At 37.1% G+C, this 18,584-nt stretch overlaps 1 protein-coding gene across 2 annotated transcripts in view; it reads right to left on the bottom strand.

Annotated features, from left to right (window-relative positions):
- The window catches only part of MYT1L (myelin transcription factor 1 like), a 129,186-nt gene that overhangs the window by 62,442 nt on the left and 48,160 nt on the right, over positions 1-18,584 (bottom strand). For both annotated transcript variants that reach the window (XM_061989713.1, XM_061989712.1), the window contains exons 6-10: positions 16,292-16,426; positions 13,692-13,782; positions 11,235-11,342; positions 7,860-8,071; positions 1,692-1,939 (exon numbers count right to left, since the gene is read on the bottom strand). In XM_061989713.1, the coding sequence (XP_061845697.1) occupies positions 1,692-1,939; positions 7,860-8,071; positions 11,235-11,342; positions 13,692-13,782; positions 16,292-16,426 (794 nt within the window). The remainder of the gene's footprint in view (positions 1-1,691; positions 1,940-7,859; positions 8,072-11,234; positions 11,343-13,691; positions 13,783-16,291; positions 16,427-18,584) is intronic.

Raw genomic sequence — 18,584 nt, forward strand, 5'->3', positions numbered from 1 at the left:
TACATTTAGGTAGCAGAATAGTTGCAACAACAGTTGTGGCAATTTCTGCGGCGACAGGTACCATGAAAAATAGTGTTAGTATGGGCTCTGACTTTTACATAAATGAGCAAGGGTTCTCATTTTAATAGATAAGGTGAAATAAGATATTTTAATATGAATGTTTTATTTATTAAAATAAGTACAGATAAAATAAAAATGTCCACAGACAATTCCTCATCTTTTAAAAAATGAAACATTCCATGAGGAATTTGGTTTCTAAACTAAATGTGGATGCAACTGACTCCTCATACGTCTGGTGAGTCTCTCCTCTCGAATAAAAACAGAGCTGCAGGAAAGCACTATGAATGCAAATCTCTCTTTCTGAATTACTGCCTTTTGTCAGAGCATATATCTAATTGCTGCTACCCTGCTAATTTAATTTAGAAAATACTTGTTTAACTTCTCAGTTTCAATATTCCTTCAGTCTCAATATAGGGTGACACATTAGGAAAGAGGCCCCTTCTGGTTTTTATACAGAAGATTTTCAACATTTTATTCTAACTTTTTCCATCGTGCTGATACAGAGAACAACTGCATTTATTTACATGCTGAAAAGAGACTTCCCTCTTGAAGAGTATTAAATAAATTAATATAAAAAGCAGCAGTTGAAAACAAAGTCAGCAGCCATTCTAGCTCAAATCATGATTATTGCTAATACCTACTTCTACAGGTTTAGTTTGTTATGACTGATCAACGGGCTTTAGACGATAAGGAGAGGAAAACCTTTGTCTACATGTAGAAGAACAGAACATGTCTGCCAGCTCGAAAGCACTTCTATAAGCTCGTTTCCTCTGCACTGCATCTCCTTAGCCATCTAGTGGTCTCCTATAGGCACCACTGTACCGTTTGCTGCTGCGTGTTACTCTTTTCTGAACAGTTATCAGAGTCGAAACTTGCAGTTTATAGTGAAAAGAAAATCTTCTGGTAAATCCTCAATGAATACTAATACTGCACTGTTTTTCTTCATATAGAAAGCTTAACAATAGAAGTTTTTACTTGCATCTCTATAGCCACTTCCTAATATACTGAAGCTCTATGAACATACAGAACACTAGCCACCCTGTACTACTGTTAAGCACACTCAAAGTTACCTGCACTGGAGGATTTGTTAATTTCAAATATATTTATGTAGTGACTTAAAAGCTGTGATATCACAGACAGGCAAGAAATTAAAGTGTAAGTAAAATAAATTTCTTTGTACTAGATCTTACAACCTTAGGTACCATTTGTGACTTTTAAATGAAAAGACATTGTTAAATCTTAATCCTTTCACAAAATGTATAAATCAGACTGTGTTTAGCAAAAAAAAAAATCAGTAGCGAAATTAATACCACTTGAGCAATCTAAACATCTCTTATAATTATAGATCTCACTGAGACAAAAAAAAGGAGTGCACGTTATCAGTATCATCGCTTTATATACCGATCAGGATTTCCTGAGACAGTTGTGTGCAATGTGCATCTTTTTTTTTTCCTCTCCTGCTTTATCAGAACCACCAGAATATGTAAATTTTGAGGAAAAGAAAAAAAACCCCAAAACTAAAAAGCAAGATGTTCTAAAGCTATTTTTCTATTTTTTTTTAACTATCAGGGCCACAGAACAAGTGCAGAAAAGAGAAATCTTCATCAACAAACAGAATTACTAATTTTTACCCTCGCACAGAGATCCTGAGGCTTAGTGGAGAGGTTCTGAGGCATCTCCCTGCAGCGAGTGGAGAGATTCAGAATAGCAGTAGCAGCCATGTGCGCTGCCTCCATGTCATGAGTATAGTCAAAGCTGCTCTTGCTGCAGGTACTGCTGGCACTGCTGCCTCCACCACAACTCATATTGCTGCTGCTGCTAGGGGCATAACTGCTTGTTGTGCTGCTGGTTGGACTTGAATTCTTACAGTAGCGTTTAGCTGTGGGAAGAAATATGACAAGGATGACTCAAAAGAACGAGCATTCCACATAAGTGAAGAGAAAAACAAATTGCAGGAGGTGAAATTTATAATGAGCAACAGTAACTGATGCCAAAAAAAAAAAAAGCCCACAATAAGAATGATGGCTGTATTTCTTGATTTCTGTCTGTGACTTTTATATGCTACATATGTGAGTTTGTATGAAATAACCTCCTGTAAAAATCTGCATGACATGATCATGAATCATTCTGACAAACAGGCTTGATTAAGAAAACAATAAAAACACAGAAACACTGCTTTTAACCACGTATATAGTCAGACAGAAGGTAGGATCTGCTTAGCTCATTCATTTTTATTAATGAGGGGTAACATAATGCTACAGGACCTTTTCCTATTTATATGAGCAAACTGGTATTCTAAGACCTAGACTCCTCAGAACTGCTGGAGATCAATCCCACTGTAAGGCTGACAGGCTTGGCCTCTGGGCCACAATGCTACCCATATGTCATCAAACACCCGATGCTTCCTAAAAGGTTCCTTTTTCCTACATCATAGGCAAATATTACAACACTGGCCATCAGAAAGGAAAGGAACACGATGGAGGAAGAAAGGCAGTGTTCACACGTGAGTTTTACCACGGCTTGCACAAAGGCAGAAGCAGTGACTGTAAAAATGGAAACAGACATATGTTAAACCTTCAAAACCTATAACTCTTCATAAAAATGGTAAAGACCAAAGACACACCTTCCTGCTCATGCCGAGGACAGAGGCACTCAGCCATACTCGGACCAGCAGAAGCCAATACCAGCCACAGAAGAGCTAAGGCACTCACAAAGCTTATGTCCAGCTTATCTGAACACAATACAGCACTACCGCTGCTTTTAAGAAACATTCCTTACAGCTAAAGGTATTATAGTAAAACTGGAAAACAGCCCTATTAGTCCACTTATTTCTCCAACACTCTTCCCAAATAAGCTGTTTTAAAAGTGTTTATATAAAATGCAAGCATGTATAAGCTCATCTCCTAAATCTAAAAGTTTATGCATTTTCATAAAATAATAAAAGCCAAGGTCAGAGGATATATACATGCATATTACAGCGACTACTTCCCCTTAAGATAGAAATGCATACTGCAGAGATCATACCTTATAGCACAGTATAACAATAACCAACTAGCATGGTGATTAGAGAGCTATACAAAAAAGGTCAGGCTACAGCTCTTCTGTGATGGGCTCCATTTAAATGCCAGACTCTTCAGGTGTATTTGTCTGAGCAGACATACATATAATAATCTGCTCCCATGAGCACAGCCCATTTGTGAACCACAGGCTGCTTTGGTAGGCAGGCAGGGTTCAAAAGAGAATCTGAAAGCAAAATATCTCTGCTAGAGTTTATGTCATCCTCTTTTCTCTAAAAAACCTGGAAAAAAAAAGCTATGGCGTTATTTTTACTGTAAAGGAAATAGTGTTTCACTTAATTCATAGCAGATGGAGTTTTCTCAGGAAAGCCACATAATGCACAGGGTGTGATTCTGTTTTTTTTTTTTTTTTAAGTGAACTGAATGCTAAGCATTCATCATGTTTCTTTGTTTTGAACACATAGTAGCACTGCTCTAGCAGGGTATCTGCTAATAATAAATCTGTGAACTATTCCTCAAGATTTTCATTATTAATATAGTAGTCAGTGGTGGTCATTAAAAATTCAGCATTTATCCATTGTTACTTTGTAATGGTATCCAAGACACATAAGAATTTTCCTATACTTAAGGAAGGAAATAATTGAATAATTCATTTTCTACTGTGTTAACACAGCAAGCACCCTGTACCACTGAACTTGTCAAATTAGAAATATCTTTCAAAATTCATACGAACAAATAAGACTTCTGCCACTCGTAAAACATGTTAGTCTTGTTCTAGCAGGTCACATTTAGACAGAAAAGGGAAATAATATATATATGAGAATGTGTGCTAAAAAAAGGGAGGGAAAGAGGCAGCTTTATACATATGACTGATCATCAGAAACTCACGCAGGCTCTGATATGGACTCCTTTGTGGCCTTGGTCAAACTATATTATCCCTCAAATTAATTTTCCCTATAATTTAAAAGTTGCTTCTAAAATTTAGTTGTGTTGTGATTCATTTGCAAAACACTTTGAAATTGAAAAGTGCTATAAGCATGCTAAACAATTATTAACCTTTAGAATACCAATAATTTAAGCAAAACTTATTTACAAAAAAATGGCCATGGTTATTTTAACTTTATTATAGCTGTACATTTTAACATTAGTCATATAAGCCAGACTGTTCATTTCACATCAGCTTTTCAGGAGATAAAAGTCATCAATTTATAATGAACTAAATCAAGTTGATCTCTAATGAAAGGAAATCTGCATTCTTTCAGTACCAGATAATTCTGCTTGATACATTGCCCAACCTATGGCACCAGGTTTTGGAAGCTCTGCAAGTCCAGCTACACTTTGTGATCCAGAGTGAAACCCAATATGGAGAATATTTTTCTTTTTAAATAACAGATACAGGTTTACCCAGCTGCATACCCAAATTGGCCTCCCATCAGACACACTTAGAGGCTGATTGCAAAGAACCTCTTCAAACTCTACAGGTTCCTCTTGCTAATCCCAACAATGTAGAGAAGCAAAGAAGACATTTAGAGTGGAATTAAGTTCTGCCCAAGCACTTTCATCCCCAATATTGCCTAAACACTGTTTAAGTACAGTTTCAACACTTTTTCTTGCTTTCACGTTAAGACATTCATGTCACTTAACCTCAGATATCTGACCTAGCCATTGTAGGCTTCCTGAACAGGCAGTGGAACAAAATAGCAACTTTCAGGCAATGACTGACCTGACCACTTTTAAATAAATACTTCAGGAGGAGATAAGTTGAATCAGAGAAGTGTCTGTCTCTCGTTGGATTTGGAAGGAGTGATGAGCTCAGATGTAGCTGCCGACAATATCAAAGTTTAGGTACAGTCAGATGGAATCCCACTTCTAACATTTTCTCAGTGTTTGACTGGAAGGATCCAGGACTATTGGAGGAATGAGAGGAGCTCCTGCCATCACCTGAGCAACTGAAAGAATTGCTCTCTCCTCTGCCTGCTGCGTCCAGCTGTTCTTATCTCTACTGTCATACACCATAGGCCTACCATCCAATACACTATGAAGTTGGTTTAAAAGGAAAAACAAGCCCACAAACACAAGGTTTCTCAAAATTTATCTGAGTATCCTACCCCACAACACAAAGTATCCACTTTCTGTTTGGTTTACTGTAGAAAAATCAAGGAAACAATTCAAAGGAACTATTCATGTTCCTGTCACTCACAGTCATATACTTAGTGACCACTTAATCCTTTTCTCTTATGGTGAAAACACAGTGCTAGCCCACAATTAAAAAAGGATCGAGACATGAAGTTATAGTTTTTTCACATCCTTTGACTCATCTTCTATTGTCAGAAAAACTAAAGTGCTGTCTACCTGCAAGTTCTCCCAAAACCTTAGGTTTACTTTCAGGTTTTTCAAGATGGCTTTCATGACTAAATCTGCTTTCATAAAAATGCGCTTTGCCAGCATATATAATAGATTTGCACTCTTGTACCTTCATCATGTCTTTACTAGCAATAACTATTTTTTTTCTTTTTACACACAAACATGAAATCACCTAAAAATACTGCAAGGTTTCTTGAGGAAAAGTGGCTCTTCTAAGTGAAGAGCCTCTTCCTGGAATCTCCTTCATATTCAGTTATTTACAACAACTGTCAACAAAATCCTTATTCCATTGAAAGTCGGTGGCAAAACTTCAACTGATTTCAGTGTGCCCAGGATTTTGCTTCATCATTCTATGAATTAGCTGATTTTCCTGAGGTACTTCAAAATGCTTTGCCAATTTAAGCCAAATATGACAGAGTGCTCTTGGAGCAAAAGATTCAGGAACAGGAATCCTAAAGGTTTCATGAAAATCACGGATAGGGTACACATTAAAACTCTATCCCTGGGACCCTGTTGGCATGTCTATCTGGCCAAAGAGCACACACAGCACTTGGAACCAGGTACAGCATGCGCTGCCTCCTGAAAAGCCAAGGGCATGGAACAAATCCATAAGGAATTAGCCTTCCTTTGGCAAACTCGCTGCAGCTATAATGGGCTTCAGCTGTTCTGAGTACACAAGAACCATGTATTCTTGCTGTACCAGCAAGAATCACATGTCTCTTGGTCCTCTCTGGCTCCCACTATTGAGCAGTGAAGCAACCCAGTCTCATCTCCACCCAAAGTTCCTATTTCTATCAAAGGAAGATAAGCATGCATAAAGACAGTGACCTATATCACCCTGGCCTTTCATTATTTAAGGCTACCATTAAGCTTGTGTTTAATGTTTCATACATTTTCATGTCGTGGCGATTTGGGAAAAAAGAGTTTGTAATTTGCTGAAAAAGGGTCTTAAATGAGAAAAGTAGAGTAGACAGCACATATACCCAACAGTTAATGTCTCATTTACCTTATATTAATATACACTCACTAGCTTACTAACCACAGTTAAGAGTTAGTGCTTTACCTTTAACATAGTTCAAGCCCTTACTCTGATACAGGAAAACAAAATGAGTATGAGAGAAGAAAAGAAGCACACTTTAATTCAAAAATTTGTTGGCTTTCACAACCCTTCTCCTTTCTGCTATAGTGCAAGAACATGTCTCCTGATTCTATGAGAAAGTAAAATATCCAAAGTATCAGAAATATGAAGAGAGAGAAATATGAAGAGTTGTAGCAATTTTCTCTTTCTCCATTTAGCTAGTTTTGAATGTCACAGCCTATGTTCAGGCAATAGCATAAATTGTTCCATATAGTATGTTTATTTCTGTCTTCCTAAACAAAAATCTAACACCTGCCTGAAATTTCCTATGGTAATCAGTGAGTAGTATGAATTATTTTAACAAAAAAACTCCTGTTAACATTTGAAAAAAAAAGAAACAGAAGAAGAAAAAGAAGAAAAAGGGAAAGAAAAGGGGAAAGGAAAAAGAAAAGAGGAAGAGGGAAAGAGAAAGAGAAAGAGAAAGAGAAAGAGAAAGAGAAAGAGAAAGAGAAGAGAGAGAGAGAGAGAGAAAGAGAAAGAGAAAGAGAAAGAGAAAGAGAAAGAGAAAGAGAAAGAGAAAGAGAAAGAGAAAGAGAAAGAGAAAGAGAAAAGGTCCATTTTTGGTATTTTTATATATAAACACACACACAAATAATATATATACTTACAAGTCTATTGCCCTGAAAAATTCCTGATGTCCTCAGAAACTACAATCCAAGTCCTCATTCTTTATCCTGCAGTTCATTTTGTTCCCTAAAATCCTCTTGCCTGACAGACCCTGTCCATTGTCCTCTCCTGAACTGAAGCCACTTTCAGTCTCCTCCTAAACATGTTTCTTACGTTAGGTTTTACAGAGAATTCAACAGGTGTCCTCATCAGGAAGGCATTAGCAGAAATGCCTCATTAAGTAAGTAACAGTGATTTCTGAAGTGCAATGAGAGCCAGGTTTTCTACTTGCCTATCCCCACAGAGAAAATATGTTATCTTTATGGGTTACCTGAACTACTGTACAGGAGCGAGAATCCTAACATGACCCTCGAGGCCAGATCTCCCAGAGAGCAACATAAGGACTAACCCCATTATTTAGCTTTATTGTGATCTCAACACATCCCAGGAGCTTAATAGCTGGAGATGTTCTTTTGCAAGTGCAACAATCTTGAAGCAAGTACTGTATAAAACAATGCTTTTTAAAAAGGCCTTTAAAATAACTTACACACGACAGCATACCTCATAATACTGAATGAACATGAAAACATGTCTTATTTGTATGATGTTTACATAAACAACAACATGATTAACTGCAAACTTGTCTCTCATGTATAAGAGTGTGCACCTCCTACCATCATATCCTTTGGGGGATATATCTCTGGATTGCACCTTGGGAGCTATGGCTCTCTTGCCATAGGCATGGTTGTCATAACTGTTATATTCAAACGTAGTCTTAGAGTATTTCTCTAGTTCCTTGGCCAAGTTGGAGCGGGGTGTGGTGGTAGGGACATTGTTTCTGTAGCCATACTGAGGGATCTCCAATTGCTTAACAAAGCACATGGGCCTAGAAATTAAAGATATGTAAAGTTTGTTAGATGCAGTTCAGTTCACTGTGCCTGTGCATAATTTATAGTTCAGACGAGAAAATCTTAGTTATATCTTGTACTCAAGAGACAGCAATATATTATTGCATTTTCTTAGTTTGGTTATTTTCAGCAGACAAACAATAGATATTTTCTTGAACAAAGCCTATATAATATTAATTCTCATACCACTAAATGTATCCTGCAAAGTTCTGTTTCAAAATATTTGAGAGTTTCCCTTTCTCAACGTAATTGCATCACATAGCAAACATTCTCTCTTTTGAAAGCTGAAGTAACGATGGGCAAGCAGACTGACAGAAGAGGTTTGGACAAATTCCTTTAAATGTCAAAAAGAAAAAAAAAGCACTGGAAGTTCCACTTAATGGAGTTTCCTCTGAATTTCTTTCAACAGAGTTGTATGCTGTTTTCCGGTGTGCTTTCCAAAGGAGTTAGTCCTGTTTCATCCCTCAATATACAAATCCATGATCATCTTGAGAAATACGCAGGAGAGTTTCACAATCTCTGTTGACTTTGAGCTGCTGCCTCACAGCCCCTGCTCATCCTTAAATGCATGGTTCTGGCAGGAGCTACAATTCTTGATATGCAGATACAGACCTCAAGGAAGGTCCTGTGAGTGAATATGGAATAAAGCTGCATCAGCTAAATTTATCTTTCACTTAGGATCAGGGAGGATAGTCGGGAAAAGCCCAGGCTGATCACATCCAGTGATTGCAGAAACCTGTGAAATCTCAGCGAAAGAATGCTGTGGTAAACTCCATTGTCACACTGTCTTCCGCATGTGGATGCAGAAGTCCTCAGCTCTCAAAGCAAGTGAATGAAGATTAGATCCTGCAAACCTACCAATAAAGTGTTATATGACTGTGTCATAGGGAGCAACTGCTGCACAGTGCTACATGTCTACCTACTGTGTTTAGCAGGAGGTAAAGATGATGAACAGTACACCTGAGGTGCTTCTGCTGGAATCAAGAATCATATAATCAAGTCTTTTTTCTTTCTGTCTTTCTTTTCCTTTTTTCTTTACGGAATTTATAACCAGACAAAACGGAAAGAACATTCATAGGAACATAAATCCAGTCAAGACCAGAAGTACCATCATGCTGACTGATGAAATGGAATGTGTTAAATAGTAAGAAATAGGTTTTGAATATTATATTTTTCTGAATGAATTCATTTTCATTGAATTTAGTCAGGATATTTATGTAAATATCACCAAAGAAATCATATGACTCATACTATTCCCTTTTTTCATGTATGCTCGTTCCTTTAGACAGTTCTTCCTCATAGAATACAGTGGGCTTATTTGTACAATGAGTCGATATCAAAAATAGTTTGATCCCATACCAAGATAATCTATATTTAGCTAAAAAATGCAATTCAGATCCCGTAAATTCAATGCAAATTCAAAATTTCTGCAGAACAGGAATCCTATGAATTTGATTTCTTTTTAAGTAAGAAATTTCAAATGCAGGTGAGATGGAAACTCGAATGAAGACAACTATTCAAGATTTAGAACATTTCTGACTGCCCATCAGTTGCCTGTATGCAAATATTATAAATAGCTCCCAGTTCTTCATCTTAAATACTACAATGACTTGAAGGTAAAAGGGAAGTAGGAAACAAGAAGAAAGCATTATTTGACGTGCCTACAAAATCTGAAATGCAGTGAATGCTCACAAGCAAAATTAAGATTGCAGCACAACTTCCTAGGGAGTTTGCCAGCAAACCAGATGCTGCTTTTGAGCAGTTGCCTTCTTTGGGTGACATCTGACTTCAGTGTCTTCCCTCTAATGAGCAGTGGTAAAAGCCACTGCATTTTTGATCTATCTTTTTCCATCAAGTGAGATAACATGTTATTCCCTCAAAAGGTGTTTTTTATTAATAGGATTTGAAGAAATCTTCTCTAAAAAAATCTGTCTGGGATGCTCTATGAAAAAATTGCAAAATCTGAATAAGAGGACATTAAAAAAAGCTCATAAAAAACAGCTTGAGGAAGGAAAACAAAGTCAAAAGGCACTATAAAAAAAAATCTTCTGAAGATATGAACCAAAATCCTGTGTTCCTAACGCTATGGAAAGACTGGTTTTTGAAAAGACCATTAAGATCAGATGAAATTTTAAGAGAAAATTCAAAGAATGATGTTGACAATACAGTAGAAAACTTTCATTTTAAGCAGCCTTAACAGATTTTAAATCTAGAAGACAACAAAACACTAAGAAACGTATGGAATAAGTAGGAAATTCTGGCAACTAAAGCTGCGGCACTTCCTCCACACTCTTCCAGGCAGCTGGGAGGGATGTACCTATCGCAGCCCACAGATACCGCAGTATCCATGGAGAAATTCTGCAGCTCTTGGGGCATCATCAGCATAAGGCTGGTACAATCATGCAGAAGTCTAGTTCCTTTACATGTATCCTTCACACTTCAGCTCCTTAGAAATAATACTTTTTCCACCCACATATCTCGAAAGACGAGACAATAGCACAAAGCTGGATACAGCTTTGGATAAATGCTGACTCCTATACGGATGAAGATAAGGGGTACAATTATGTCAAACTGGTTCAAAGTCCTTCCTCTATGAAAATTTAGGGTAATTTTTCTCTCCTTCCTGGCAGTGAATGGGGGAACAGAGACAAAGAAGTAAGTCTGACCTTATCTTGGAATCTAAACTATACCTGTCTTTTTTCCAAGTGTCCTGCCAAAAGGTATACTACCAGTTTGGTAATGAAAATAGGGCTTCTGGTTTAATTTAAACTGATATTTACTAGTAAAAGCCTGCTGAAAAAACCAAGACTTACCGGTAAATATTAGTTTATTCCCAAAAGATACCAACTTTTTTTCACATTGTTCTTAGACTTTGCACTCCAGCAGTCATCTTTACACCAAACAATGCCTAAGACAAAAATGAGCTTTTCAGCTTTACATGTATTTGCCAAAATAATTACCAACCCTCCCCCATGTAAATTGAGTGGGAAATACACACTGTGAGAATTGGATCCAGAAGCCCTAATTCTAACTCTTCTTTAAAGGAGATATATATGTATATACAACGTATATAAATTCTCAGATTAGGTGAATGTGTGATGAATTCTGCATAATAATAAGTATTATAGTGATTTCTAATACCTTAAAACCCGATCTGATGCCTGGTTTGATTTTGACACATCACAGTTCTGATGCTTCTCTTGAGCTTTAGCCAGTTTCTCTGCTGCAGCAATAGGACATCCAGAGAGGCTGCAATTACAGAAAGGAAATTTAATTGTCTTGTCCTGCGTAGTTTCACATTATAGCACTGATCCAATTACTCCTTCTCCTTAACCAGCATCGGGAAGAATCTGAAGGAAAAGAGTTTCCCAAATCTTTTTGGTCATATGTATTTTCTCTAGAATAGACTTCCTTTCTTCTGCTTTCAAAGTTGCATGGTAGATTTTACATCTGCTCTTCTTCTCTGACTGTACATAGGTAGTTTACTCATGGATGTCAGTCAGTGAACATACCAGTAGGAGAGAAGAATAGAAACTGGAATCTACTGTGCAGCTCTGCTAGCAGACTTGTGACCTTTATGCGTCTATAAATGTTGCCAAGGAAATGGCTCCTGAAGATGACTAAATGACAACACTGTATAGGCCAAATCTCGCACTGCTTCACACCGCATTCAGCTCCATTAACTCCAATGTTCTCGCTAGGCACATGAGTGCAAAGTTTGGCCTTAAGTCTCTAAATCTGCTTCTCAGCTGTGTTATGCTTAGTGTTTGTTCATGAATTTCAACCACTAAAATATATCTTCTAGTAGTAGGTGACGTAACATGAGAAGAACTTCTGCATTTGAATTGAAAGTCAATTAAATTTGCAAATGTGGAATTATTACTGAAGTGATAACAAGCCTTATTCTTCTGGAAAAGATTTTGAACATGGAAAAATAAATACATTGATACCAGCAGATGGTGCTCTTAGTGAAGCTGTAAAAACCTGTGACCTGACAATGGAGGGGGTCCTTTCCTTGTCATAGTCTATTGCACGCTTATCTGATCGCAGATCTCTGTGTTCTCCACAGGAAAAGAAATTAAAATGAAAGGCAAATCAGTGCATTCCCAGATGTTCCCTTCTCTACAGGAAATAAGGGGGAGAAAAAATGAACAAAAAAAAAGTGAAGCAGAGCAAAATGCCCCAAAAGCTGCAGAAAGAGGTGAGCACAGACTGCAGACTGCTCTCCCCATCCCTCCCTTGCTGCCCTAGTTGTGCAGAGGGGTGAGGGGGCTCTGTGTGGTTTTGGAGCCATGCCAGAGGGCTGCTGCACTCCACTGACATGTTATTCCTCAGATATCTCAAATATTATAGTAGATAGTCAACCAGAAGTGAATGCTGCTTCAAGCAGCAGTAATTCCCGTAAAGTCTTCTCAGGGGTTTTTGCTGAATCTACTGGCAGCGTCACTGCAGAGAAGAAAGGGGTACCAGAGCTTACTCCAGGTGGGTTGGTACCTACAAGAGTTTTCTGGGAGACATACGGTTAATATGAAGAGGTCTAGTAACCCAGAACTTGATAAGACTGAATGTGCAGTCCCTGTGTAGTCCTTAAAGCTTTGAAGCTAAGGCTGAGTGTGCAGTCCCTGTGTAGCCCCTAAAGCTTTCAAAGCTACAATTAACAGCAAAAAAGGACTTTGATAACAAGAACTTTGCATAGTTCCTTTTACTTTCTTACCCACATTTCCTGGATTTTAAAAAAATGTAAAGAAATAAGAAAGATCTTGTTCTTCTGTGGGAAAATTGTGACATGTAGTAAAAATAATAGTAACATTTTGATCATTTTATTACCAGTTTGACAGAATTTAATAGGCAATGGCATTTCTTCTATAAGAATCCATCACTAATCTTAGGAAACTATAGAAAAGTTGGCTTTTTTTCCTGATCTTCTTCTGTTTGGCTAGAATATTCACATGTAACATTTCTGCCTTCTCGTTTTGAAGTTTATTGAGACGTTTTCATACTGTTTCTTAAACAGGAAAAACTCTTTCATTTTTAGCTGAATAAGGGCCTTGGGTTTGTGACTGTGGTCAGTAGCAAAGCTAACTCTTATAATGCTTATGTACTTAAAATGTCTTTTCTCATGTATTAAAAAAAAATCATTTTTATGAGTAGAGTGGATTTTTTCATGCGCTATAAAGTAACCCCTGAAGAGAGTTAAGTGTGAGAATGAAAACTCTGCCCTAGTCCTGATGATGTTGGCAGACTCTTCCTTCTCCCTGTGACGTACCCGTAAGGACCTGTACCATGTTTTATACTACTGCGGCTCAGCTAATATCAAAACAAACAGAAAAAAAATCCACCCAAAAAGCTAAGGATGCTTAAAATGTCTTGTGTGGATCGATTCATCCATACTGAAGCAAACGCACACTTGCCCTCCTCAGAAAACACATGAATAAATGTTACTCTTTAAAATGGTAAAGCACACGAAGCACCATCTGTCAATCTTCAGAACAAAACAATGAAACACACACTCACACCCCCCGCCAATGGACTGCTAGAAGGGCTGCAGTTTGGAGGCACTGTTCCCTCTAGATTGGCGTCCAGCGATGGCATCCTTACCTTCGGTGGGAATTCCTGTTGCTATTTACGTGGCCCCGGCCTGTGCAGCCTGGTGTAGGACACTTAAGAACATTTTCATGCATGGCAAGAACTTGACAAGGAGAGTAAGAGAAAACAGCAGAGTATGAAAACAAGAAAAAAAAAAATCAAATCCCAGTATATACGAAACCATTTTAAAACAAAGCAGGATTCATTAACAACCAGCATTCCTCAAAATACACGTGACACACATAGCCAATAAAGCCTGATGAGGGAAGTAAGTATTGTGACCCTATGCTCATTAACACAGGGCAACAGTGAAAGTTATGAAGAACCTATAAACAAATGCATCTCTGGTGTGACGGTGAAGCAGAACACCTCCAACATCTCCTTCATACAAAAACACCGAGCAAAGATCAGCTCAACAGGAAAAGGTCCAATACAAAATTAGGGACTGGAAAAATTCTTTCAGGAAATGTATGCATTCATAATTCATAACTTTATACACACAGTATCAAACATGAGAGCTGAAAATCTGCTCTCAAGTAATACTGATACAACACTCAATTATTTGAAACACACCTCAGTCCAACCCTGAACAGATTTTAAAACAGCCCAATGGAACTAGGGGCTGGTTCTGCCCACTTCCATGTAGATACATCTACAATCGTAATATCTATATTACGATTAACAGAATTGGTCCTTTAGTTTTTACTTGTATTCTCTACAGATGTGAAAATTGCAATGGATAGATTTTTTAAAAAAAATTATTAAAACCTAAAAATAAGCACTTAAAAAACTCAAGGATGGTGGGAAAAAAACCACAACTGTGTAAAAAAGAAATAAGTGGTACAAACTTAAGCAAGTAAACTGAGTTACATCATCATCCATTGCAAGCTGGATGGAAAAATTATTCCCAAGGCTGCTCAGAGCAGTATTCCTCTAAATCATAAAGCTCATGCCATGAAGTGTCAAATTATTGAGAACTTTTTGGTTACACTACAGAGTTTTGTATGATGTGAGACATAGCTGAATCCATGTCTTGGAGCTGGATGGCAATACACCACTTTATGGAAAAAGGCCATCAGCCCTTGTTCTCATTTTCTCATACAAGAAGTAGTCTGGAAGCCTGTATTTAGTTCTCAAAAAAAAAAAAAATCTCATAAAATCAGTGAATTCCTTGACTGAGTTAAGAACTGAATAAAAGCTGTACAGAGACTTGAGAATTTAACCATGTATACTGATTAAAAGGTAGCCATCATCATCACCCCATCATCAGTGTACTAAAATGTGTATAGATGCAAAAGTTTTACTCTGAAGTTCCTACTATTTAAAGTTGTTCTTGAAACATGCTTCACAAGGCCAACATCACAGGAAAAAAAAAGATGAGCTCACCTTTTTAATTTTAGTAGGTACAAGAGCATGCAAACAGTTTAAAGCTATATTCTTCTTTGATTTACAAAGTCTTCTAAAGAGCTTTTTATTTACCATTTGTAAAAATAAGAGAACTTTTGAGCAACCAAATAAATATTTCTGTTTCAGAAAATTACAGGGTCTTGCAAAGCAGAGAAATTACTCCATTTTTCTACTGTATTCAGAGATTAACCAAGCTACAGCAAAGCTTCCTAAAGCACTTCCTCATTACTTCTTGAGGAAGCCAGTCTACCATGAAAGAGGAGACTTTTTCTGTCTGCCATTCTTGGTGCACTTATCTACTTCTGTTTTCCTGTCCTTCAGAATCTGCTTTCCTTTGGAAACTGGGGACCCTTCTAGACTTGATTGTCTTTATAACATTTCCTCTAGGCTGCTGTAAATCTACTGAGGTTAGGTCTATAACTGTTGATGGACGGTGGGGACTTTAGGTCCATAGGCTTCAATGGCATAAATGCATTTAAAAAATGGTGTGAAAGAGGATTGGATCTTAGCTAGACGCTTGCCTGGTGTACATCAGCATAGAGCAATTAGCTTTAACGGAGCTAAGCAGATTCCACTAACTAAGGCGGTAACTTCCAGAAACAGAGTCCTCTGCTTTCAGGTGAACGTCTTTGAGTTCATATGAGTAACCACCTTTGCAGAAAATCCACTGACACAGCAGGAAATTTCACCCATGTGCCTGACAAGGGATGTTTGCTCAAGATCCTGAGTTGTGTAACTAAGCAAACAGCTAAATTGTTATTTTTAATAATAAAAAACTACCTTATACAAATTACGTTTCAGACACAACAACAACAAAGGAAAGGGATTGTAAGTTTTTCAGGTACAATTACTCCTCTACAAGACAACAGGGACAGTTGATGTGACAGCAGCACGCAGAAGTAAAAGCAGTGCACATCTTCTGGAAACTTTTTTCTCTGTTGACTGAATACATCTGTTTGTTTAAAAATAACCTAGGATTCTTAAAATCAAAGAATACAGCTTTAAAAGTTGTTCTTTTTGTGTATAAGTTAGTAGAGAATGGAAATGATGGAATAAAGGAAAAAGTATAACACAGAACAGTTGACTAAGTTGAGACAAACCATACTGAAAAATGAAATTAATTTTGTAAAGAAAATATTTAAAAGGCATGCTAGAAAAATCTTTGTAGTTTTATCCCCAGTTTCCATGAAACAATGTGAACTTACTTTCTGGAGGGACCCTATCTTTGTGTGGGCATCCTGACAAACTGCGGTGATGGGGGTAAAGCCCCGTTACATGGCCAGTTCCATCACACCCAGGGGTAGGACATTTGCTCTCTTTCTTTTCTGTTCTTGAGGGATCTATAATTTACAACAAATGTGTCAAGTGAATGATGCTTTTCACATTTCTGTAAGAAGGTTCATTTAATCATGTAATTTACTCTCTGGTAAATGTTCTTATGAAAACTAGAAGAAAAAAAAAACCTCTTCTACTTCTTAACACAGTTCTGTCACTTTCATCCCGTTATCTTCTTTTCAGAGTGCAGGCTCCTATGATCACAGCAATATCCATTCACAGTGATTGGAAAGTGACCTTTTTATAGCAATGCCATACCACTGGCAATCAATGTTCTGCTGGCAAGCACCAGCTCAAGGGTGTCAGGTCATTTGGAAACTGTTTAATTAGAGTTCCCCTTCTTTACATTCTTATTTGCCTGATGTATTAAGGTCTGCAAATGTACTGTCATAGCAGTTCAGTGTACTGAGAGCAGCAAACCCAACTCTTTAGCACAACAATTCAACAATTCAGCACAAATAAATGCCTTTTCCAAGGCTCATTGAGGAGATGACTCTTGTTTTCCTTAAATTCCTAACAAAGAATTATGCAAGTACCCCTTTCTCTTTAGTGAATTACAGTGGGATAAACATTATAGCCAGAATTACAGAATGTAGGTGTAAATTTGGGCCATTACAAACATGTAGATATAATGCTCAAATACTCATATTCTTAAAATGTTAATGATTTCTTAGCATATTGTTGGATTTTCTGTCCAGAAATCAATGAAAAGTCTAAACAGATATTTTTTCAACACAAGAAAGTTTTCTGCCAATAATATAGTTAAACTGCTGGTAAGATTAACCCTGAACTAGAACTTTCTCACATACTTCATCAGCTTGTTTCCTTTAGAAGAACATCTGTTAAATAACATTCCTACCCTTCCAACACAGCACTTGACATAAATGACATCATCTTGACCATAGTTGCCAGATTTTGAAGACTATTGCTGATTTTCATTTTAGAATTAAAGGAATAAAATTCAGGATAACTGCTATCATTTTGTCTCAAGATCAACCAACATCCTGCTTCCATTTTTTTAGACCACCCTCCTTTCAAAACCCAATCTAAGCTATCCTCATTTAAGTATTTTATGCCGTTCTTGACATTACTTTGTTTTAGTATTTACACTTTCATCTCTGGAAAATCAGATTTTGCTACTTGTTTTTCATTAAGTCTTCATTACATTAGATTCCATCCCAGCTTCAACAAATGCAACTCTCAGTATAATCAGTGGAAATTTCAGTACTTGCAAAACTTCACACAAACCCAGTTTTTTTCATCACAAATCGGTCACATTCACTTCTAGACTTATTTTTCCTTGATTTTCCTCTTCTAGCTTTTAGATATAAATATACTTTTACATTCCAAGCTCTTCCAAAAATAACTTCATTTTAGGTAAATTCTTTAGCTCATTGTAATGACTCTCCATGTCTTAAATTTTATATTTAAACCTTGCCTTTTGCAAATGGAATCCCTAATTATAAAAGTTTTATTTTACTTGCATGCTGGCTGTAGAAAATATAGCTCTTTGTTTCATGCTCTTTAACAATATATACACATACAAATCTGTCTCCAAAGTGCTATACAGTTATCACAACACTCCTGGAAAGACCACAATCTTACACATAGTGAAATTGAAGTAAAGTGATCAAGCAGTTAAACCAAGGCCACAGAAGGAGCAAATATCAGAGGAGGGATCTGAATTCATGCCAGATAGGCCTGTGCTGAGACCACTAGTACAGCAAGCCCATAGCTGCGTACAAACACGACTCTAAGCAACTCTTCAAGTACTTTGGGATGTGTGAAATTATTAGATAAGTGAGTAAGTAATGCAAATGAAATATAAATTATGTAAATATAACAATATTCAAGGACTGGAAAAAATGTAGATGATTAATAGACCATAATGGCTTTTTAGAGAATTTAAAGTAGAGGAACTTTAGCTACTCCACATTGTCAGAACTCCACCAAAGTCAACGAAAGTATTCTAATTTAGAGCAGTTGAGGATCCAGACACATCCTACAAAGTGTCAAGTACATTCTCCTCTATATTCAAGCCTATGCTGTAAAGTTAGAGCATGTATCGGATCTTTAAGAGCCTTTATGGTCTAATGAGTCAGAAAAGATGCTGTATAATAGTCTTTAAAAACTTGCATAAAATCATACTTGCACAATTTCCCA

This window comes from Colius striatus, chromosome 2, assembly GCF_028858725.1.
Source record: "Colius striatus isolate bColStr4 chromosome 2, bColStr4.1.hap1, whole genome shotgun sequence".
Classification (NCBI taxonomy): domain Eukaryota; kingdom Metazoa; phylum Chordata; class Aves; order Coliiformes; family Coliidae; genus Colius; species Colius striatus.